This window comes from Chenopodium album, chromosome 23, assembly GCF_948465745.1.
Source record: "Chenopodium album chromosome 23, dcCheAlbu1.1, whole genome shotgun sequence".
Lineage (NCBI taxonomy): Eukaryota > Viridiplantae > Streptophyta > Magnoliopsida > Caryophyllales > Amaranthaceae > Chenopodium > Chenopodium album.
In genome coordinates this window covers 26,269,716-26,294,090 of record NC_137856.1, presented here as the reverse complement: position 1 = coordinate 26,294,090, position 24,375 = coordinate 26,269,716, and the positions used below count along the sequence as shown (strand labels likewise).

Below are 24,375 nucleotides of genomic sequence, written 5' to 3'. Positions count from 1 at the left end.
TTTTTTTTTTTTTTTTTTTTTTTTTTTAGAAAAGGATTCAAGAAAATGGAGATTTTTTTTTTTTTTTTTTTGACTTTGGGAATAAGAAGTTCAACACGTGTTTTACCACATAAATTAAGATATATGAAGTAATCGACATTAAGAAATTCCAAGTTACTCCACCTTAGAAAATACTTCCTTTGTTTTTTTTTTTAGTGGACACCTTTCTATTATCACGCTTGCCAACGTATATTTTTAGTGCTTAATAACTTCAATTATCAACATTATAAAATTAAAAAAATGGATATTAATAAAATATACATATAGACGATTCAAATAAGATCCCACATGATTATATTTTATCGTATCTATAAATCACAAAAGCGAGTCAAAGTGTAGTGTGTGAATAGTGTAAAAATCAAACGGTGTCAACTAAAAATAAACAGAGGAAGTATGTTTTTAAGAGGGGGTATTTTAGTCTTTTTACGCATCCTGTTGGGGGATACAAACATCCTTTGCTTATGTTTGGCTTGGAAGACGTTAACCGAATGTTATATCTCTCTTCACCGATGAAGCTTGAATTCCTCGATGAAGAAAGACAAACACCTACCATTTGGGGTTAACCATGTGCTAAATTATATAGTTTTCTTAGGGCTTTTAGTTTTCGCCGTTGAAAATGGGGGTGTTGGGTTTGGTGTTTGTTGTGGTGTTGGTTGTGTTAGACATAGCGTTTGTTGTGGTTGTTTGCCATTGATGATAAGAGTAGAAGAAGGGAGGAGGTTGAAGAAGGCTGAATAAGATAGAATGATAAAAGAGGTTGATGCTGTAAAGCATTAAAAAAAAAAACTTAAAAAGTTGCTTAGAATTACAACATTGGTCATTTGAGATACATAATTCGTTTACTAAAGTTGAGTAACCGGGGCAGCCTCATTATCATTTCACCTTAAATTACTTGGTTGAAGAAGGCTGAATAAGATAGAATGATAAAAGAGGTTGATGTTGTAAAACATTAAAAAAATTTAAAAAGTTGCTTAGAATTACAACATTGGTCATTTGAGATACATAATTCGTTACTAAAGTTGAGTAACCGGGCAGCCTCATTATCATTTCACCTTAAATTACTTGAATAAGCTACTGAGAAAACTCGTTTAATTGGATGTAATCAGACCACCAAACACTCAATTAGCTTATTGTATTAGTCAATCAACTAAAAATTGATCAAATCGACTAATTTTGCCTCAAATGGCTAACCTCCAAACACCCTTTATCATTAATCATTATCACTAGGGGTGGCAATTCGGGTCGGTGGGTCGGGTTCGGGTCAGATTTCGGGTCGATTTCGGGTTATGTTTAGAAACAATAAAAAATAGTGTAAAACTTAATATTATTACGAAATATGAAATTTTGGTCAAATTGGGTCGAATTCGGGTTATTCGAGTTCGGATTTCTGTCTGTAACTTCGGGTCGGGTTCGTTCGGGTTATCGGGTCGGGTCAGGGATTGCCAGCCCTAATTATCACATCCTTAATGTTTATCTTCAATTTTTTTTTTTTTTTTTTTTTTTACAAAATCTTCAAGTATTACTCGTGTAGTTTTACAATATTGTATGGAAACTATGGAATATAGATTACTCCATAATAAATCCGTCATATAGAGTATTATAACTTTTTTTTTTTTTTTTTTTGACAGGAGAGTATTATAAGTTTACAAGGGCCATAATCTTACATTCTTACGGAGTATCTATTTCCCGCTAGATACCAAATAGAATGAAGTAGTACCACAAATCAATTTGATAAGCTTTACTCAATCATCATTATCATTATCATTATTAGTCTATTTCACACCTTTCCTTCTCACTCGTAAGTCAATACAACTATGTTTCACATTCAATCATTTATCAGTAGTCATATCATTCAATTGCAGAGCTTCGGCCACCATTGAAGCTTAGTTAAGTTAGTACTCTTCCCCTTTTCTTATTCTTTCAATTAATTAATATATACTCATGTAATGTAATATACAATTTTCGGTAATGGGTTTCATTTTTTTGGTTCAATTTTGTCATTAATTTATGATTTTATCTAGCAAATTATTGACTTGATTAATGGGTTTCAGTTCAAAGTAACGGGGTTTGAGAAACATGGGCGAGTGGTCAAGGGCCCACATTTGCCAATGTTTAAACCGCCTTCTAACACTCCGGCGTAATTCAACGGTGACAATTGCCGACGAACGGCGGAAGTCAGGCGAGCAGTTTGTAGAAAGTGTGTTGAGTCTTGCTCATAAGCTCTGCCAATTGGGTCTTTGCCGTGGTCACATTGTTGCCATTTGTGCTTTCAACAGGTTTCATTTCATTTCTATCAATTAGATTTTCATTCATGTTCCTCCCCCGTCCATTCATCATATCTTATCCATTTTGATGTGTACGTTTGTTGACATACGACTTAAAAACATAGTAATCCCAACATCATTTCTTGTTTATGTACCACCTTTGTTTTAAAAAATTTGCAACAATTTTTTTTTTATATAAATTAGGCGTCAGTATAAGAGGTCGTTTTCAATTCACCTAATTTTAACTTATTATATCTTATTAGGATTTATTATAGTTGCAATTTGAACTTGGATAATCATTATCTGAATGTATTGTTTTCCAAAATAAGTGAAAATTCGGGTGAACATAACAAGACATTGTTTTATTGTTTCACAATCAATCAAAGATAACTTGTGTATTACGGAGTAGTTTATTCATTTCCATGCCCTAAACATAACCTTTCTTAAAACTACATCAAAAATCTAGTGTTACAAGTATTTAGGAACAAAAGGTGTGTATAAGTTTGTGGTTAGTTCTCTAAATTATGTGGTGATGACCAAAATTTTATTCTTGTGACTAGTGATTGGTATCTGGAATGGCTGCTTGCTGTTGCATATATAGGGGGGATCATTGCTCCTCTAAATTATCGTTGGGTACGTATAATGTTTTAGTTTTGTCCTTTGATTAATTCTTCTTTCATAAGATGAATTGTGAATTGTTTTAACCAAATGGCTGACAGTTGTGCATTAGAGGTAGTAGGCTAGTAGCAATGTAGCATTGTTATCTTCAATTCAATTTTTCTTTCATGGCTATTTTAGTGCAATTAGATGACTGAACCAATTTGGAACAGAAGAAATTATTCTTGGGTTTCAAGGTGGTAGGGGCCATAAGGTTTTGGTTCCATTGTTAGCTTTGAATAGACCTGTATCTTCTTTAGCATTCTGTACCGCTAATGTCAGATATTACATCGTTAGAAGGCTAACAGTTTCTGTTACTTAGTTGTAGTTCTAAAAGTACAAACTAATTGCAAATTATGTGAGGATATGTTTTAACATATGCTTGTTTGTGTTCTATGAGTTTGGTGGTATAAGTGACGTTTACAATCTAAGGTCTGCGGAGTTTGGAATTCAGAAATTTGTGAAACTATATGCTGACTGATTGTTACAATTATTAGATGGCGTAAATGGCATATGACATAGTTGCATCTTCAACAATTTGAAGCAATATCTATTATACGGTCTATTTTGATAGAATCAATAATTTTTTAACCACCAGAGCTTGGAGGAGTCAAAAGTGGCGCTGGAAGTTATCCAACCAGCAATGATTGTCACCGATGATTGTTGCACATGGTCGTCGGAATTGCAAAATGGTACCATGTTTCGTCCAAGATGGCATGTTAATATTGGATTTCATTATTGGAGCTCAAATGGTATGAAAGCTGCCTCCAAATCCATACTTGACATTTATAGCTACATTGGGATTTATGTGTGAAGTGGCATCGTCAATTATCATACATGTCTGACAACGTTTATCCTTTATCCTGTAATACTCTGTCAGGTGTACAAAAATTTGAGAGGCTGCCCCTAAATCTTCAATCTATCATATATAGTTGGGCACCTGAAGATGTGGTTATCATATGTTTCACTTCAGGTACTAATATGATGTGCTCCAATTTTCTAATTTTCTGACATGAACTTGTAAACATAGGGGAATTAAGTTAGTTCCATGCTGAAGTTAATTTGCGTATATATTATTTATGATGCAAATGCAAAGTAGGAACAATCTTAGACTTGTAACTGCAGTATTCTCAGAAGTCAGAACTTCATGGAATAGTATTGACGTTGTGTATCTCCAATTCAAACCCCTCATTGTTGTAAAGCTCATCAATAGACTGATTACATTTGTCTGTATGATTTTTCTATATATGTATATGAAATAGAGATGAAAAAGATATTCATGCTTAGGCCCTACTCATGCTAATGCCTAAGCTATTCCATTTCCTCTATTAGAGTGCGCCTTCGTAAAGCTAAAAGGTATTTCAGTGAGGTACTGAGTTTCAGATTAATCACAGCAAGTTACGTGAGAGCCTTATGCTATCAGATAAGACCAAGTTACATACATGTATGACATAGAAATTCTGTAATACAAGTACTAGTTACGACCTTGCCAAAATCACAACCTCTTCCCACATCAAATTCCAATCCACCATTCACAAAACAACCTTTTCCCACATCAAGATCCCCCCACCTCTTATGAAAGGTATAACTAGTCCTTACACTATATCACATATTTTTAAAGGTGATTTTACATCGGCTATTACATTACTATATGAATTTACACAACCTACATTTTCTAATTTTAGATGGTAACAGCTCAACTTTTAGCATTCTGTTTACATTTGATTCTTTTTTTAGCATTCTAGATTAGTTTAAATACTTTCTTCTTTATAGGGTCTACTGGCAAACCAAAAGGAGTTACCATAAGCCATGGTTCATTAATAGTGCAATCCTTGGCAAAAATTGCTATTGTGGGTTACACAGAAGACGATGTAAGTCTCTTTCCATGGTCCCTCTATTTTGGTAATAAAATTTATTATGAGATAGCAAGAAATATGAAAGCAAAAAGTACTCTCCCCTCCTTGTGGCATAGAAAAGAGCAAGATATTTGTTGAAGAGTGCATGATTTGAATTATTGGTACCTTGAAATGAAATTGAAAAGAAAGAAAAACATTGATGATCTTTTTACATTTTGTTCTTCTTTTTCTTAGGTATATTTGCATACTGCCCCACTGTGCCACATAGGTGGGATATCCTCATGCTTGGCTATGCTAATGGTAGGAGGTTGTCATGTATTGTTACCCAAGTTTGAAGTTAAAATGGCAGTGAAAGCTATAGAGGAATATCATGTGACTTCATTCATAACTGTCCCAACAATGCTAGCTTCTCTGGTTTTTATGATAAGGTACTTTCAGATTACATGTAATTGACCTTTTTTTTCCTATAAAAAATTGAGTGAAGTAGGCAAAGAGTAAAACACGTGATCATCACTAATTGATTTCTAAAGTTGCTCCTCTCTTTGGTGATTGGTAAGGAGTGCAAGTTGATGCATAATCTTACTCCTGATTTCAGTGGTAGTAACTTGTGTGAAAAATCAATTTAGAAGTTTCTCACTTTCCATGGTACCCTTTTTTGGGGTGGGATTCATGGGAATCAATGAAAATGCAAGTAAAAGATACAATCTTGATTCCCACAATTAGCATAGTGTACGATTCATATGTTTTGAATATAAATGCTAAGGCTCCTTGGGAGTAGACGAGTAGTACATATCCTGACATGGAATCAACTATCAAGAAACACCCTTGTAATCAAACTCTACAGTTCTTGTTCTCTTCCATCTCTCTCTCTCTCTCTCTCTCTCTCTCTCTCTCTCTCTTTCTTTTCAAATGACACCTTTTCTTCCTCTTCTGACATGGCGTGGCAGATGGGGAAACCCCCTCACGCCATTACAATAACAAATGCCTATCACTCAACCTATTACAATAACAAATGCCTATCACTCAACCTGGAATGTCCTTTCAAAAAAAAAACCTGGAATGTACATCAAAGCCTTGGTTCTTTTTATTCAATTTTGACTTGGAAAAGGTAAGTATGCTACGGGAGTCACCGTCTTTTGCAACACTGCTAAGGTCTTAATGTTTTGAGTAAAATTACACATGTGCCCTTGAAAATGGATCATAAATTCATTTTGTCACCAAATTACACCGTTGTACCTTCAAATGTAACATGTTTAGGTGTCTGAAGGGCCTCACACAAATATGATAAGATACCTTTGACATGAACTTTATCAACAAGGTGATAGTATCTTGAAGACAACTTGACAAACATCATAATTAGTGTGCTAATTTTTTGATGAATTTGGTTGGGCTTCTCATTATTCATTTTGTGTATATACTAAACAACATTTGATGATAGGCTTTAGGTACAACCCCTAAGACTTTAAATAACTAAACTAGTTGGCATCTACTATGTTTTACTATTTGTGCTATCAATTTGTTTTACATAATTTCTTTTCTAGGCACAATGAATCAACGAAATTGGATCTAAGTGTAAAGAAAATTTTGAATGGTGGTGGGAGTCTTTCTATTCAACTTATTGAAGATGCTATAAGATGCTTTCCAACAGCCAAGCTTCTCTCTGCTTATGGTATTTACCGCTTGTCTTATTCTCAATGGTTCACTCGTATTTACTATAGATTTAATTCAAGCAATATTCTTGTCACCAAGAAAAAAAAACATGTTTGGCTTTTTTATTTTAGAAAAAAAAAATTTATTTAAATAACTGTCTTCTGGCATTATGCATCCCTCCTCAAAGTGGGCAAGTTTAGGTATCTACCACAATACTATTATGCAAGATTTGAAGCATATGTATTTGTGAGACTCTATTGCTATGCCCTCTATATATAATATGTTGGTGCACTAATTCGGTGGGTCACCATGTTATTGGCATAGAAATTTATGGGTTAGACTCAAGTGAATGCGGATTTTGGATTGATATTCCATTTACAAAATATTTGGTAGCATACCAACATTGTTTTCACGTCCAGCCATGTAGGTCATATATTGCCATGATCATCTGTATGCTATGTTGCAAAATGTAGTGTTATCTTGGTGTTAATACTTAGCATTGACTTGAATAGATGTGTGTTGATCAATATATGGGTTAGACATTCATACCATAATTTGTAGTCCTTTTAGGTGGGGTGGGGTTGGGGGTGGAGCCCTGGGGGATACTGTCCGTGGGTGACTGTTGTATTGATTCCGCTGCTTTTGTTCAGGTTAAATAACATTGTTCTTAGTTCATACCAAAAGACCAATTTCCATTAATAAGGTACATGAGCTGCCTTCCATTTATTCTATCAGTTTGTCCTACTCTGACCTCTTAAGCTTAGTTGAGCTTTTTAATCTTTAGCTTACTCCACCTTTTAAACTCGGCTTGCCCTTCATTGGGATCCAGGACTAAGAATTTCTTGGATATTCACTGAAACTTGAATAATAATGCCTGTCAATAATTAAAACCTGGAATGAAATTTGACCAATATTCGCCCATGAGGCCATGACAATATATTTGCACTTGATATTGGGAGAAAAATTGATAATTTGCCAAACTACAGAGAGCTGAATTCTTTCACAATAAGAATTAGTTCTATCTTTACACATCTATAGTTTTTGTACTCATGCAAATGAGTACAAAATTGATCTGCCCCACTTTTTACATTTGCTGTTTTGGTAAACCCTCTTCTAATTTCTGATATTTACTGCAGGCATGACAGAGACCTGCTCTTCTCTCACCTTCATCACCATCCATGATCCAACTATTAATTCAAACCAGCTCCCAAAGAAAACAAGTGGAATTATTTCCAACTCTGTGCACCCAGCAGGAGGTATCTGTGTTGGGAAGCCAGCACCTCATGTCGAGATACTGATAATAAAAGAGGAATCTACTCCTGTGGGGAGAATTATGACTCGGGGACCTCATGTTATGATGCGTTATTGGAGTCAAATTAGCGCTGCAGTAATTGACTCCGGAGCAAATTGGTTTGACACTGGTGATAGTGGACACGTTGATGCTCATGGAAACCTGTGGCTTGTTGGTCGTAGGAATTGTCGTATCAAAAGTGGCGGGGAGAATGTGTATCCTGAAGAGGTAAGGAAAACCAATAATCTCTATTATCCATTTTGCTTTTGCAGTGGAAAATCCAGGAATGAATTGTTTCTTTGCCGTGTTACAATTACAAACAGAAGGGTTGTATGACTTGTCCCACCCCCTCTTTCAGCTATTGTTGTTGGCCTTATATTGTTATTACGTTGGTGACACAGGTAGAGGTTGTGTTGTCACAACATCCTGCAATTACAACTGTAGCTGTCGTTGGACTCCCACATCCACACTTAGGTGAAATGGTTGTTGCTTGTATTCAAATTAGAGAAAGCTGGATATGGACTGACTTGAAGGTTGGTGAGTTGCCAAGCAATGTGGAATGCCACTTATCAACCAGCGCGCTCAAGGATTATTGTCGACAGAAAAGCTTAACCGGGTCTTTCTCTAATTCTTTGTTCCCCCCCTATCGTCTCCCCCTTTTTGAAACAAATTCATATAGCTTACAATTTTCCTCTCGCAAGGGATTATGTTTTTTTTTGTTGACTGACAATTTTCTGTAATAATATGCTTGTAGGTTTAAGATACCAAAAGCTTTTATGGTTTGGAGGAAGCCGTTCCCGCTTACAAGCACCGGAAAAATTAAAAGAGACCAAGTTGAGGCAGAGGCTAAATTGTGTTTACAACCTTTACTTTCTAATCTTTAACACAATTGTTACATACGACTTCAATTTTAACAACATTTTACATAACATTTTTTTCATTTGAGGTATAGTTATTTTATATTCTTTACCCTTTTTTTTTCTTTTTTTTCTGGTAGTCTTTATTGAGTACTGAAAAGTTGAATTTGTGCTCTTTACAGACCGCCAGATTCTCAATTTTTTATTTGGTAGAATGTTGAGTTTTTGTTAAATTAGTTTGATAAAGAGAAACAAACCATTAAAGGAAGAGATAATAACAATATTCTGAAAATAAAAAAACTAAACTATGCTCTTATACCCTTACAGGCTTACAGCAGATATTTATAAAGAAATTTTCTGTTTTATACTGTTATGTTTTACTTCCTCCTCTGATTTAAAGTCTCATGGTGAATAAAAAAATAAAGGGGCTTACTTGATTAAAAGTGGAAGAATTACCATGAAAATCTTAAGACTTGAAATTTATGTATTTCAAATGAGACAAACAAAAAGTACAGAGGTAGTTCCGTAGTTCTAATTACGTTTTTGAGACATCATATTATTCTCCGCATTGAACTTACTAAACTTTGTTTGTTTCCCAATGGGTATGCAACTACGCATGCATATCATATGCTTGTTTCAACATCTTTCGGTCCTTAAATATAATGAAAGAAAAAAGTTACCCGTCCTTATGAAATACCTACAATGATCAACAAAAAAAGCCAAGATTAGAGCTGTTTAAAGGTCATCTTCTTCTTGAAGCTTGAATTACCAAGTTGTACCAACTGTATGGTACATTACCTTTTATCCTTCATAAAATTAGATTATAGTCACTTTCTTTTTTGGTCACTAAAGCAAGTATATATGTTTGTTCCAATCTTACTCAAGACAAAAGCTAAAAAGGTGACCCAAACATCATAATAACACACACCATGTTAAATGTTATCTTCCTCTTTTTTCTTTTGTGGAATTCTTTCATCATATGCTCAAATGTTAGTGCATAGTTTCTAGTCCTACCAAACAAAATTCACAATGCCTAAAAGAACAAGCAAATCAAGCATATTTGCTCTTCTAAAGTGCATATCCACATGCCAAGATCACACCAATGGAGATTCGAGACAAGGCACAAGGGTATGGAACTTAAGTGATAGAACAGTAGAGTTGCAAATAAGGGTAGGATCAATACTCAGGAAGGTACACACATTGAAGCCGGGATCATCGAAGCGACTCAAGAGCAAGAGTATCTACAAAGCTTATATGCCTCAAGGTAATGATCAAAACAACGGCGATGATAATGGGAAAGGTAACATAGTTGTGAAGAGGTATGCATATTATTATGATGAAACATGTATGCCATATGTTTGGATACATGATGCAGGAGGAAGTTTTTCAAGGATGGTTAAACAACAGTATATTAGTCTTGAAGATCTAAGAGATTGTTCTGAAATCAAGATTTTTAGAGACCACCAAAAAGGGTGTATTGCTGTTAGAAAAAAATTCAGGGCTGATTTCTGCTGACCTGCTACCACTAGTTTTACAGAACAGGTCATATTTACTACTATAGTTGTAAAAAAAATTGGGATTGATTTTGTGTTTATGATTTTGTTTTTAGTATGTTTATATCAAATCTGTTGTATTTTGATGTATGTGGTTTGATAGATTGTTCAAGATTTGGATTTTTTTTTTGGTAGAAAAAAAAAAAAAAAAAAAGATATACAAAGTAATGTCTTTTCTCAAGATTGTAAGTTTAAGATTTGGAATCAACATGATATTTTTGATGCTTGTGTCGATTGGCTTTTGAGTGATTTTTATGGATATTATTAGTTATAAATTCCATGATTATGCCTTGTTATTTTTTTTTTTAATTTTTTTTTTTTTGTTTTTTTGTTTTTTTTTTTTTTGTTTTGTTTTGTTTTTTTTTTTTTTTTTTTTTAATATTCACTACATAAGGCATACCGTCCATGTCACCATAAAAATCGAACTATTTTCTTATAAAAAAAAGTAAACAAACAACGCTAGAGGGCCTGTTTGTGATTTTTTATTTTTGGTTTTACAAAAGTTTTTTTGTTTTCAGCTTTCTATTTTTTTAAAAACAAAAAAACCAAAAACAAGAAATTAGAAAAAGTTATTTCCATTTTTTTTTTGTTAGCTTTCAAAATTATCATAAATTTAATAAGTTTGACTAATTTTTTTTATTCATTATATGATATATAAGAGATTAATCCACTGAAAATAGTATAGTGCACCCGGCTTCACCACTCGGAAATAACATTAGACATATGTTAAAGAACATGGGCGAAAAAAAAGAACATACTAGTGTTTGAAAAAGAATATACCTGTGTTTGACAAAAGAACATATTTGCGTTTGACAAAGAACATGACATTACAAATAACATATAGTCTTTAATAAATAACATGTTCTTTTTCATGGTTACTCATGTGCTTGAATGTTTATGAAAAAGAACACTATATTTGACAAAAGAACATGTTTGCGTTTAACAAAGAACATAGCATTACAAAAAACATAAAGTTTTTACAAAAAGAATATTTCTTTTTCATGGTTACTCATATGGTAGAAAAAGAACTTTATGTTTGACAAAAGAGTATGTTTGTGTTTGACAAATAACATGGCATTACAAAGAACATAAAGTCTTAGAGGTGATTATTGGGCGGGTCAAGCCGGGTAGGAATTTTTGTGCCCAAACCCACCCAATATGGTCCGGCCGTGCGGGATTTTCAGGCCATTTCGGGTCGAGCCAAAAAAAATCAACTAAATATGTATAAAAAACACATTCCCAAACCATAAAGAAAAATGGACTCGGGATAGGCCCGACTCGATTTTGGGTCGAAAAAAAATCTGCCCAAAACCCACCCAAAAATCAACTAAACAGTGGCACCTCCATCTTCTTCGTCTCCACCGATACCAACTCCACTATTTCCGACGGTTTTGCCGCCATTTAAACGAAAACCCTAAGTAAAAGGGGAGAAATACATGGCATGGTAGCCCTTAAGGGTCGTAGGTGAGTTTAATTTCCTTCTACTTGTGAGCTTTCTCCATTACTGGTGAAGCAAGAACTTTGCCATCCATTTTCGCCATTACTTCAGCCAAACGGTAAGAAACGATAGGCAAATGTCGCTTTCATGCAAGTGGCTAAAAATAAATGTACAACAAGGAAATTAATTGTTAAAATAACAAACAATATTCAATTTATTTTACCAATTTGTCACTAGATTAACAAAATTCGTTGATATTGGTGATCATCTTGGATTTTCTCGTAAAAGTCTTCCTATAAAAATACTACCTCCGTTTATTATTATATGCAACTTTGAAGCATATAACGATTACCTAAGCAAAAGATGAGGGGCAAGGATTAGAAGGCTAATTGTCTAAGTAATTAAAGGAATTGGAGAGAGAAAGTAGCCTAGCCCCCCCCCCCCCCCCCGAATTTTTTTTTTAAAAGGAAGGTATTAAAAATTTTCACATTCATTTACGTTTGTCATTCATCATTTATGGGGGCTATAAATACCAGCCCCCCATATTCACAAAATCCATAAAAGGTTCATCAATCCTTACAACCATGACATTGTTCAAACCATGACATTGTTTTGTCAAATCCAAAAGGTTAGCACTAACTACAACAATTAGCCCATAATTACACAAAAAATTACCCATTAACTACAATTAGTGCTAAACATCTACCATCTTCATCATCCTTCAATACATTGCATGCTGTCTATCTACAAAAATAGCATAGGGCAGCTTCATCTCTTTAAAAACCTTCATCAGCCTACCTTATATCCTGTCAACAACAATCTGAAAAAAAAACGAACACAAGGCATGACAGATTTTGATGAAAATCTTTTTTTTGATATTGATCAACGATATTGATGAACTATTGAGAGGGGATGAAATAGCTGAACTTTATTTTGATGATGAAGAAGCAAGACAAGATGAAGATATAGAGGAATATGAATCTGAAAATGAAAACAGACAAGAAGAAGATGAAGGAGAAACTGAAACACAACAAGAACATCACAATGAAGACATGCCTAACAATACTCAACATGGCACTCAAATGACAAGCATAAAACAGCTAACATTGCATCAAAAGAGGGAGATTGTTGATGCAATGTTACTTAAGATGCAAGATGGGAACTTGCCAAGAGGTTACAAGATTCAATTAGCATTTCAATTCAATGTTCACAAGTCAACAATTACAAGAATATTCAATGACATCAAAAAACAGATGGCAAATGGGAATATGATTGATGTCAGGACCAAAAAGATAGGCAGAGTTGGTCCAAAGCCAAGGGTCCCCTACATCTAGGCAGATAGAGAGAAGCTATGCTGCTGCATTGAAGATTTCACATGTGGCACTTTATAATTTGAAGAAAAAAGGAAGGATTAGGACACACATAGCAAGTAACAAGCCTGCATTGAGCTCAGATCATAAAGTGGCAAGATTGAAATGGGTTTCGTCTCATATAAACCCAGTTGCACACAATGAGGACCCCACATTTGTTGACATGCACCAACACATACACATAGATGAGAAATGGTTTTACCTTGATAAGAGAAGATTTTATCTCCTCCCAAGTGAAGAAGACCCATACATGGCACAACAATCTAGAAGGTTCAAGCTAAAGGCAATGTTCATGGCAGTCATTGGGAAGCCACTGTATGACAGAAATGGAGGACTCTTACATGATGGAAAGTATGGAGCATTTCCGTTCACATACTAAGAAAGAGCTAAGAAGTCAAGCAAGAACAGAGAACCAGGCATATTGGAGACAAAGGCACTACAGTGCTACAGAATGTCAACAGAGAAGTCATCAGGGAAATGCTACTTAACAAGGTCATACCAACAATTGTATCAAAGTGGCCAGAAAGTCTGCCAAAATATGTGGTGATCCAGTGGGACAATGCAAGGCCTCATTAGATCCCAAGAGATGAGGAGTCACTACTAGAAAACAGGTTGATTGCGACGGAAATTTTTTGTCGGAAACACCTTGTTTTTCGTCGGAAAACCCATTTGCGACGGAATTCCGTCGTAACAAGTTGTCGGAAAAGTTGTTGTCGGAAAAACACCCTTTTCCGACGGAATTTCTGTCGTAAATGGGTTTTCCGACGGATTTCAGTCCGCCGAGAGCATTTTCAAGCACGGCAAAGTCCCTCGTAAAATTCCGACGGAATTGAATTCCGTCGTAAATGCCCGACGGAATTTCCGTCGGAAAATGCTTTAAAAAAAACAAAAAAAAGGCCACCACCACGCTGTACCACCGCAAGCCGTCAGCCCACACCACCTACCCCCACCTCACACAACCAGCAACTCACCAAGTCACCTAACCCACACCCAACCCCACCAACCGTATCACCACCCACACCAGAACCCTACCCACCAGCCACCTACACCAGATCCACCACCCCACTACCCACCTACAACCACCACCGCCACCTAACCATATTTACCACCCCACCACCCACCTAAAATCACCACCGCCACCACCAAAAATCATCACAACCCAGAAATTAACAAAAAAATAAAAAAAAATTAAAATCCGAACGCAACCCACAAACACGATCTTCATCCAACAGCCACCACCCACCACCACCATAAATTGTGAAAAAAAATTCCAATAAAACAACAAAATAAAATCAAAATTGAAAAAACGAAATACATACCTTAATTAGACCACACATAACCTCGAAATTGGGTTTAAGAGGCCAAATTCGACCATAAAAACTCTAGATCTAGAGTTTTTATGGTCGAATTTGACCCAAAAACCTTTGTTTTAAGCATGAAGAGAGAGAGAGTAAGGGCGAAAAAGATGAATATTATTGTTGATGTTGATGCCGGCGATGGTGTTGTTGATGTTGGTGTTGTTCGTTGTTGATGTCGGTGGTTAGTGTTGGTGACTATGGTGGGAGATTTGAGGGGAAAGTAGAGTAGAGGAGAGATAGAGAAAGAGAATGAGTGAGATTCAGAGATCGAAAGAAGGAGAACGAGTGAGAACGAATTTTAGAGATTAAGAACGAAAGAGAAGGGGAGTGAGACTCAGAGGAAAGATAAGGAGGAGAAGAGGCGGAAAAGAGAGGAGTGTTAGGGTTTCTAGGGTTGATTTTTTTTTTAAAAAAAAAAAATATTCCGACGGACTAAAAAGCCGTCGGAAAAAGTAATTTACTACGGAAATATCCGTCGGAAAGCCCATATATTACGACGGATTTTTATTCCGTCGGAAATTTCCGACGGATTTTTAGAATTCGTCGGAAATATCCGACGAAATTAAAATCCGTCGAAAAATTTGATATTTCCGACGGAATAATTGGTCTGTCGGAAGTAGTCCGTCGTTATTTCCCTGTTTTCTAGTAGTGAGTTCATTGCAGCCACACATGCAAATGGGTTCAATATTCAGTTTGTATTCCAACCACCACAGTCACCTGATTTGAATGTGTTTGATTTAGGTTTGTTTAGGTCAATTCAGTCTTTACAGTACTGATGAGTCTATTATATATATATATATATATATATATATATATATATATATATATATATATATATATATATATATATATATATATATATATTTATTCCCTGTCCCACGGTCATATTTGTGCTTATTTGAGCTCCGCGGAGCTATTTTTATTACTAATATACGTTTTCTAGTGTTTTTGTAGAATTGGTATTATTTTGTAGGAATTTGCAGATTTATGACAATTCCCGAGCTTATTGAGCCACTACAAAGATATTGGAGTTGGATCGTATTTTATGACCGGATATTTTAGCCCAAGGCCGAGTTAGAGGAATTTGGTTCGGTGATTAAGGGCTCGATTAAGTGAGTAGGCTACGAAGAAATTATAGCATGGACCAAGTAATGAGGAGAGGAAATTGGGCCAATTGGAATGAAGCCCGAAGTTACAATTTAATATACTGATGTCGTGCTGGGCGTGAAAAAGCGGGCCCGATCGGGCGGCTCATTGCCCGATCGGGCGAGTGTGTGTTTGATGTTTTAAGTCGGTTTGGGCTACAATGCTATAGGACCTACATATATATATTCCCAAATTTCTTGGACGAAGACGTCATTAATTGGCAGTAGCTTTAATTTTTAGCTTTTCATTAATTTTAGGGGGATTGCATGATTTATTAGTTTTTAAGTTGAATTTATTTACGGAACTTTTGCTTAGTGTTTCTTTAGTTTTATTTACTTCCCTTATTTTTAGTATTGTTATTGTTTTATGAAGCTTTCAATTATTTTCATTAATATTCTTGACTTTTAGTTACTCCCTCCGTCCCCAAATGATAGTCCCTTATGGCATATTTTTAGTCCCAAATTGATAGTCCCATTTGCTTTTTTCAAGTACCATTAATATCAATTTTTTTATCAAAATTCTCTCCAATTGCAACAATATTTGTGCAAATTTAACTTTTCAATGTAAATTTTGTTTTTCAATGTACTTTTATTACTTTCTCTCTCTACTATTTTACATACCCAATGTAAATTTATATTTCCAATGTAAGTTTACTAGTTTTATTAAAGTTTCTTAATTCCCGTGATTTTTGCCCATAAGGGACTATCATTTGGGGACGGAGGGAGTATTAGTTTTATGTTCTTATTCAAGCTTTCACTATTTTTGTTTTCGTATTAGTTTTATAATTATTGTTTCGTTTTATTACTATTGTTTTTAATTATGTTTACTTTAATTGTTTTGATTAGTTTAGTTTTAATTATGCACGAGTAGTTTATTTCTAGGGTTTGTGGGGATCCATTAATAATATGAAGGGGTAATTTATTGTTATTGATTGTCAATGCTAGATTAATTTCCTATCGATTGATTTAATGCTCTGCAACTAGATTAGCGCTGGTCTTTTATGTATGAGTTTAGCAATATTGATTCGAGATTCGAGATTCGAGAGATGAGAATTGATGTTTAGGCCTATTTTCAATAGGCAGCTTAATTTATAATTGGTTAAGTCGAGATTCGAGAGATGAGATTTAATACCGGTAGATTAATTCTGTGATTGTAATACGTAGCGAAAGCCCTTTATGATCTGGTTAATTGATGCATTGATTTTCATGTTTTACCCTGGAATATTGTTTATTGGTGAACCTAGGCCCTAGGCCTTTTATTATTTGATTTCTCCTACCTTTATTTTCCCTACTCATATTCTTCGTAGTATAGTCTTTAATTACAACAACATTGGTTACCCTGATAATTTAGATTATAATAATTAATTAGAAATAGAAAGACCAGTTTCCCTGTGGATTCCACCCTACTTCCCAACCTGCATTAGTTAGAGGACTTAGGTAATTACTTTTGATTAGGGGATAAGACTTTACTCTGTCAAGTACTAGTCATTCCCTAAAAACCTAGATGAGCTTGTTGCCAAAGTCATTGAGTCATATGACACATTCAAGCCAGAAGTGAACAAATACATTTGGGTTACTTTGCAAAGATGCATGATTAATATTTTGAGGGGCCAAGGAGGGAACAAGTACAAAATTCCACACATGAACAAAAAGAAGCTGGAAAATCTTGGAATTCTGCCAGATCCGGTTAAGGTTCACAGTGCAGTTGTGTTAGGGGTTGTTGATTACCTAAACACTATGTTTAGGCCAACAACTCAAGGAAATCATGAAGCAGAGGAAGACATGAAAGTAGATGCAGACTAAAGCACTTTGCAAGGGTAATCAGAACAACAACATTGACTGCCACACATAAGCACTTAGTTATCATTTTTTTTTTTTGGTTTCATCTTTCCTTTTGTTAATGTCTTAGGTGCAATGCATAGGTGGTTAGGTGTATTTTGAGTATTAGGATGCTTCTTACCTTAAAGGCAGTCATATGTGTATTTTGGTTAAGAATTGATGTTGTTCTTGTTGCAACTTTTTGAATGAAATGGAAACAAAATCTATGATTATTATAGTGTTTAAATCCATCAAAACAACATGTTTCTTGAATACGCCACCTCAACACAAGGTTACCTCAACAATGGGGTCCCTTCATCATTTGGATTAGGCAACATCCCTTTATTCAAATTCAACATGTTGGGGACTCAATATAAGGGAGGACAATCTATATCTGAAACAAAGGGACTTCTAAATGGACAAATTTAAAAAATGTATAGGGACTGACATTGTTCTCTACATAAATGATCATTGAGAACACTAGAGGGACCAAAAGATAATGTGCTTCAACATAGAGCATATTAGGTCTCATCATTCATCAATCAAATTCCAACATATTGCCATCAACCAAAGAACTAACAGCATACAGATGAGGAGGGACAACAATAAGGCTACATTAACCAACAACCCAATATAAACCAACAAACCAGTATCACCCAACAAAGCTATCATAAACCAACATGCCATCATAAAATCAACAACCAATCATAAACCAACAATAACCAATAGGTCAAGATAATCCAACCACCCATCATGAAACAACAACCCAACAATAAGCAACAGGTCAGCCACAACCAACAACACAACCAACATCAACACACAAATCAACAATAACCAATAAGGCAGGGCCAACCAACAAGGCAACAATAACCAATAAGGAAATTATAACCAACAAGCCAACAATAACCAACAAGGCAACAGTAACAATAATGAAACCAACAAACTCAGCCAACAATCAAACAGATTTAACCACCAAGACATTCAATACTCAACAGGATCAAACCAATTAACCACCTAACATGCTACTAAATCAAAGATAAAGGACTCAAAGCTGTAAAAAAAAGTTAGGGTTAGGGTTCGTTACGCTAGTAGTCACTCGGAGGGTCGAACCTTAGGGTTCATCCTTCTCACATAGTGCTTCAAAGGAGAGGCTTGAATTTCAGCAACTTTAGTTGGAGGGACAGCAGATGGAGCCTTCTTAGAAGAAGGTGATGAACTCCCCTTCTCACCCTCGTCGTCATAGGAAAGAATGATGAATTCCTGATCAGGCAAACCCCTCATACGACGAAGAGCAACCAGTGTTGCCTTCCTTTTAGCTCGGAACTTGGGTGGTGGCCTAGCCCTCTTAGATCTGGGCTTCTTGGTTGGTACAGAGCTGCCTTCACCTACCTCAGGGACCCCATCAACAGCCATCTCCTTGAAATCGAGCGATTTCTGTCCTTGGGACTCACCAACCCCTTCAGGCCTAGTAGCGCGTTCCTCCTCCTCCTCTAAACTTTCAAGCACCTTACCAAACGCCTTGTAAGTGGTGGAAGTACAGTAAGGACCAACCTCACCAGACTCATAAAATTGGTGAGGAAAAGGCGAGTGGGTCTCAATCGATTTAATGAGGGAGATGATCAAATTCTGCTCACCTTCGCCGTCAGTTGCCATAAAAGCATCTTCAAGTGGCTTTAGGTTAACCATGGTGCTCGATATGTGAAAGATCAGATGATTGGAGCTTAGATCTAGAGAGAGAAGATGAAGAGAAGTGGGTTTGAAGAAGAGAGAGAAAGATGAAATCGATGAACTAGGGTTCATTTAGATGTTTCTCCAGATAAAATAGAGAAACCTAACTGTAGGGAATATTTCAAGCATTACCCCAAACTTGAACCCCACTGTGATCATACACTTAAGTATGATTGGGTCTAAAGGGAAGGAACTGAGAGCAAAAGAGTCGCCAAAAAGTTTTAGGAACTTGTAAATCGTTCACAGGGTGAAGGTTACACCCCTTGACGATCCATAAGATCGTCAACTCCAATAGGTCTGGAACCATGACTGGTGTTCGGGGATGAGGGTACAATCCAATGTAAAAGAGAAAGGACCCGCCCTATAAAATAGGCCTCTACTTTATTCTACTCGTATTCATGTGCGCTTTCTGACTAACATGCAATTTTCATATTAACCCTAAACATGTTTAACTATGTTGGTTGAATATAAATGCACAAATAAATCTATTATTGGCGATCACTTGAATTAAAATCATATTAGCCTAAAACAAATTATTAATTATCTTATTAGGCGTGATTTCAAATACAAATTCCCTTTAAACATGCATAAAAGGCGTGATCAAGCAATAACAACAATATATATCAAGCAACATGATAATAATAATAATAACATCATAATAATAAGGCATAATAAAGCTTAATAACAATAGCAAGATCCTAGGCATGATATTAACAAGATTAATAACAAATCCTAGCATGTCACTAAACAACAAAGATCAAAGCTTTAAACCTAACATGATACTAACATGATATTAGAAAGCGATAAGAAGCACCCTAAACATGATACTAGAAAGCATTAAATAACATCCTAACATGATACTAGGAATTAATAAATAATAAACATGCTTTCTACAAGAATAGAGCAATAAGATTACATACTTTCATGCCTCGTACCTCTTTCTAATAACAAAATACACGCGTTAGTAAACTTCAATGAAATAATAAATCAAAGAATTAAATTAAATAATTGAAAGAAAGAATTAAAAAGTTTAGACTTGATTTGGGACCAAACTCCCAGAAATTATCAACCTTTCACGTTTAGGGCGAAGGCCACTTCGAACTTGGCTAGGTGTTTCTGGATCTACTGTATGCGGTATGGTGTTTTGAAAAGGGCTAGGCTTAGAAAAAGAATAGAGGAAGAAAGAAAGAATAAGCTATATTGCTTAAGAGAGAGAAGAGAAGAATTAGAAAATTCTGGGTGATTTGAAAACGGAGGTCAAGGACCCTATTTATAGGAAAATAGTCTGATAACGATAGAAAATACTTCGAGTTCAATGCGGAATAAAACTGCCATCTGTCACTAGACGATAGGACCGTCTCTAGGCGACGCACTGCGGCGCCCGACGCTGCATGGGAAAATACACGTTATGTACGCGGAATCCACTTCTCAATATAATTAAGTCGTAAAATCCGTGTTTAAAGGGTAAAATCGTATTTTCGTAAAAACACTTATTTTATTCCAAGTAAAACTCTTAAAACATAATTATCAATCCTAACTCTATTAGGATTTAAGAGAACCTTCTACATAATTCTAGAAGTCTATAATCAATCCTAATAGCTTTAGAAATGATAATTAATAATAGGTCATCTTCTAGATCATTGGGCCGTATATAAGAACCAAATCGGGCCCAGTTAAGTATTTTGACCATAACTTTATTCATCGGAATTGGGCTTATAATATATCGTTGGAAAATTGTTTTCGAGCCCCATCCAACTACATCATTATTGAACCCTTGTCATGGACTAAATTGAACTGCACAGGCTATTTTCATAAAATAGAGCAGGTTTTCGAAAACAGAAAGAAAGATTTTGATAAAAACTACCGCAACACTAGATTTTTCACAATTTCACTTCATTTGATTATGATTCGACGCGAAAGGTATTCATCACTAGGTTTGGTTTTGGGGAGACACAAATGGGTTTCTACACTAACCATCTCAATAAATGTTGGGTGGTTGGGAATTTGGGTAAATGGGAGTGGTTGGGGAGAAATGTGATAATAAATGGAGGGAGTAATTAGGTTAATGTAATTTGATTTGTTTTAGTTAATTGTAGTACAAAACACAATAAGGGTAAACTTAAGAAAATTCTGATTTTCAAAGTAAGAGTAAAAATGTAATTTATTAGTTTATGTGTACTAAAAATAAAAAGAATATAGAAAGTTGCAGATAATAGCAAGCGGACAAAAATAGTAAAAGTTGCACATAATAATAAACGGAGGTAGTATGATATTTAAGAGAGCCAGTGCCGAAGGCCACGATAATAAGAGAGCCAGTGAACACCCCATTATACTTAAATGAGAAATTGACGCTTGACAATCTACTCATAATGCGTTGAACCCAACTCATCCAAAACCCCATTTTAATCATCACTCTCCAAATAACAATATTCAACTTTATCATTTGCCTTGCTCATATCTAATTTCACCGCCATCATACCCTCTCTAACCCCACCCTATCTCTTCAAAACATGAAAATTTCAGAGCAACTACAATGTTATCCATAATAACTTAAAAAGGCAATTTGAGACAAAAGCACTCTATTCAATCGAAATAATCGATACTACAATACATAAACTTATAGGCCATAACTCAAACATTCTCTTCAGGCTATTACATTTTGGGATAAGAACAATACATGTAGAATTAAATCAATCAATGTCAGTCAAATCAACCTCACCATTTCATCACCCCTTAACAAAATGACATACATCCTTCCCAACCATACCCCAAATTTTTCGAAAAAATAGAGCATGCATTCCATCTGGCCATAGGCCTTATTCAGGTGCATTTGAAAAAGAGCAATACAGATACAAATTTCTTTATTGGGTTCAACATCAAACAAATGGTTCATATCCTCTAAAACTAGAGCCTCCACATCAATCAGCACCTCATTCATATTTTCGGGATTGCTTGTAGAGATACTGAACAAATGCCCGAAATAACTAGCAATGACATCATCTACTTCCTCCGACAACTCCTCTCAGTCCCTTTAGTGGTCAACTTGGTCGTTTTATTTTTGATGAAAGATCGGTGAAATGTCATATTATTTTTAATAATTTTTCCTACATAAAATAAACAAAAAAGTATAAATAAACGAAAAAGGGGAAATTATCAATGGTACCCTTGTGGTTTTGGCTTTTATCAATGGTACACTTCATTAAACTTTCATTATCAGTGGTACCCTTATACTTTACCCTTAATTACTACAGTAATCTCAACGTTAAACAAACGTTAAGTATGTTTAATTAGGAGGGTAAATGGGCTGGGGATAGCTAACTTGAACTGACAAAAATGCCCCCTAGTTATTAATACCCCCAAAGCCCAACCACTCCCATTTAATTCTTGAAATTTTTTTGATCGTTCAACTTCATTGCACCCCCTCCCCTGTTCTTCTTCCTCTGAGCAACCCTAAGTGACGCACGACTGAAGCAAGATCCCTGAAGAATTTAGCTTCTCTTTGCAATTGTAAAGGTTAGTTCTCACTTCTTTACTGATTTTTGGGAATTTTTGTTGAAATTTTTTAGGTTTTACATCATGTATACATGTTTGCGAAATGTGTTTGCTTTTGTGGAGAATTTGAAATTAGTGTAGGATTTAGGTCTGAATTATGCTCAATATACATATGATCCTGTTAGATTGCTAAATTTTAAATTTTTTGATATATTAAAGGTGTAATTGTGTGCATGTAACAGTAACTTATGGTGTATTTTGCAATTGTGTGCATGTAACAGTGTAACTTATGAATTATGCTCAGTGATTGCTTTAATTTCAGTCTTTTCACATATTTAAATTGGTGTTGAGTGTGTAATTCATGATGAGTTTCTAAAGAAAGTGATTTTATACTGAATTTGCAGAATGACTGAGCATGATAGGGTTGTGTTTCGATTTAAGTACAAGATGCATAGAATTGATATTGAGGTTGACCCTGATCAGTGTAACTTAATGGATTTAGTCATAGAATTTGAGGATAGGTTACAAAAAAAAGGAGTTGTTATACTTAAACCTATATTTGCATATGCTTATAGAGGTAAGCACTGGCCAATAAATGATGATGGTGGTATCCTAAGGTTTTTTAGGACATTTCCCCAAGCTAATGTGTATGAGATTTTAGTTGGGACTGTAGTAAATTCAACTTCCCTTAATGATCTAGTGTCTGAATTTAGGAGGAACAAACTAGTGGCTGAAAGAGCTATGCAAGCAATTGGACATGTACCTGCACCTATCCATAACCCACCTGCTGTCATTGAACCTCAACCTGAAAATCAACCAATTGAACATGAACTACCTGTCAATGAACCTTAACCTGACAATCAACCTGTTCTTGGTGATGCTGACCTTATTCTTGAACCTCCAGTTGAAGCCAACCCTCTTGAAGCTACTCCTTCTACTAGGAGCAAGCTGAAACCTAGGAGGAGATTGGTGCTTACATACCAATCAGAACCTCAACCAACAATCCCTGACTCTCCTGTTATCCCATCATTGGAAGACTCAGACCTTAGGATTATAAACTATGATCCAGATGCTACTTTCACTGAAATAGAAGACCTTTATGAGCAGAATAGTGCTAAGCAGACTGAGAAAGAGTACAGATTGGGTAGAAAGGAGTTTGAAAAGTACATGGATAAGGAAAAGGGTAAGGGTAAGTCTGTAGACATTGCTGAGGGAGAAGAAGTAGGTGGTTCTGATGGTGGTACAGCAAAGGGAAAGGGTAGAGGCAAGGGTAAGGGCAAGGCCAAGGCCAAGGGGAAGGGTAAGGGTAAGGCAAAAGCAAAGTTGTTGGTGTCTGGTGGTGAAAAGTTACCCCCATCTCCCATTTCCCCACACACTGTCTTTAAGACACTACCTGTTAGGAGAAGCCCTAGGTTTTCCCCTGTTGAAACTATTACCAAGCAACCCACCATTGTACTGTCTACTAGTCCAAACACAAGAGGTTCTAATCCTACAACTAATCCTACACTTTTTACTAGAAAAATGCCTAAGAGTACAGCTGTTAGGAAAGGGCTATGGGTTAAGGATAAGGGTAGAGAGTTGCATAAGCCAAATGAGAGTGGGGAAGGTAGTCAACAAACTGCTAGAAGACAAGTCATTTTTGATGGTGATGGTGATGGTGATGGTGGGGATGATCCTAGTGAGTCAAGTGAGTCAAGTGAGGATGCTGATGGTGGAGGCTTTGGGAATAAGCTTGATGATTCAGATGGTGAGGTGATCCTAGATGGTGATGTGCCAGCAGATGAGAGGGAAGACATAGGACAACTTCCCCACATTAAAGACAACTGGGAGCAGGGGTTCTGGTCTGGATTCATAGATGA

At 35.6% G+C, this 24,375-nt stretch overlaps 2 protein-coding genes across 5 annotated transcripts; both read left to right on the top strand.

The window, feature by feature from the left end:
• Window positions 1-1,782: 1,782 nt before the first annotated feature.
• LOC145608378 (2-succinylbenzoate--CoA ligase, chloroplastic/peroxisomal-like) lies at window positions 1,783-8,721 on the top strand. 4 transcript variants are annotated; one of them, XM_081663986.1, is made up of 11 exons: window positions 1,783-1,930; window positions 2,091-2,315; window positions 2,864-2,936; window positions 3,559-3,712; window positions 3,841-3,933; window positions 4,734-4,831; window positions 5,051-5,244; window positions 6,358-6,485; window positions 7,603-7,985; window positions 8,159-8,373; window positions 8,512-8,721. In XM_081663986.1, the coding sequence occupies exons 2-11, from the start codon at window positions 2,116-2,118 to the stop codon at window positions 8,639-8,641; spliced, it is 1,668 nt and encodes a 555-aa protein (XP_081520112.1). In that variant the 5' UTR covers window positions 1,783-1,930; window positions 2,091-2,115; the 3' UTR covers window positions 8,642-8,721. The 4 variants fall into 4 exon arrangements, with proteins under 4 accessions (XP_081520112.1, XP_081520113.1, XP_081520115.1 ...); XM_081663987.1 differs by lacking the exons at window positions 1,783-1,930; window positions 2,864-2,936 and having other exon boundaries at window positions 2,188-2,315; XM_081663989.1 differs by lacking the exons at window positions 1,783-1,930; window positions 2,864-2,936 and having other exon boundaries at window positions 2,231-2,315; window positions 3,458-3,712.
• Window positions 8,722-9,524: 803 nt separating this feature from the next.
• On the top strand, window positions 9,525-10,401 carry LOC145608439 (uncharacterized). The gene has a single exon (XM_081664056.1). It carries the CDS (start codon window positions 9,644-9,646, stop codon window positions 10,127-10,129), a length of 486 nt encoding a protein of 161 aa, XP_081520182.1. The 5' UTR covers window positions 9,525-9,643; the 3' UTR covers window positions 10,130-10,401.
• The last annotated feature ends 13,974 nt before the right edge of the window (window positions 10,402-24,375 follow it).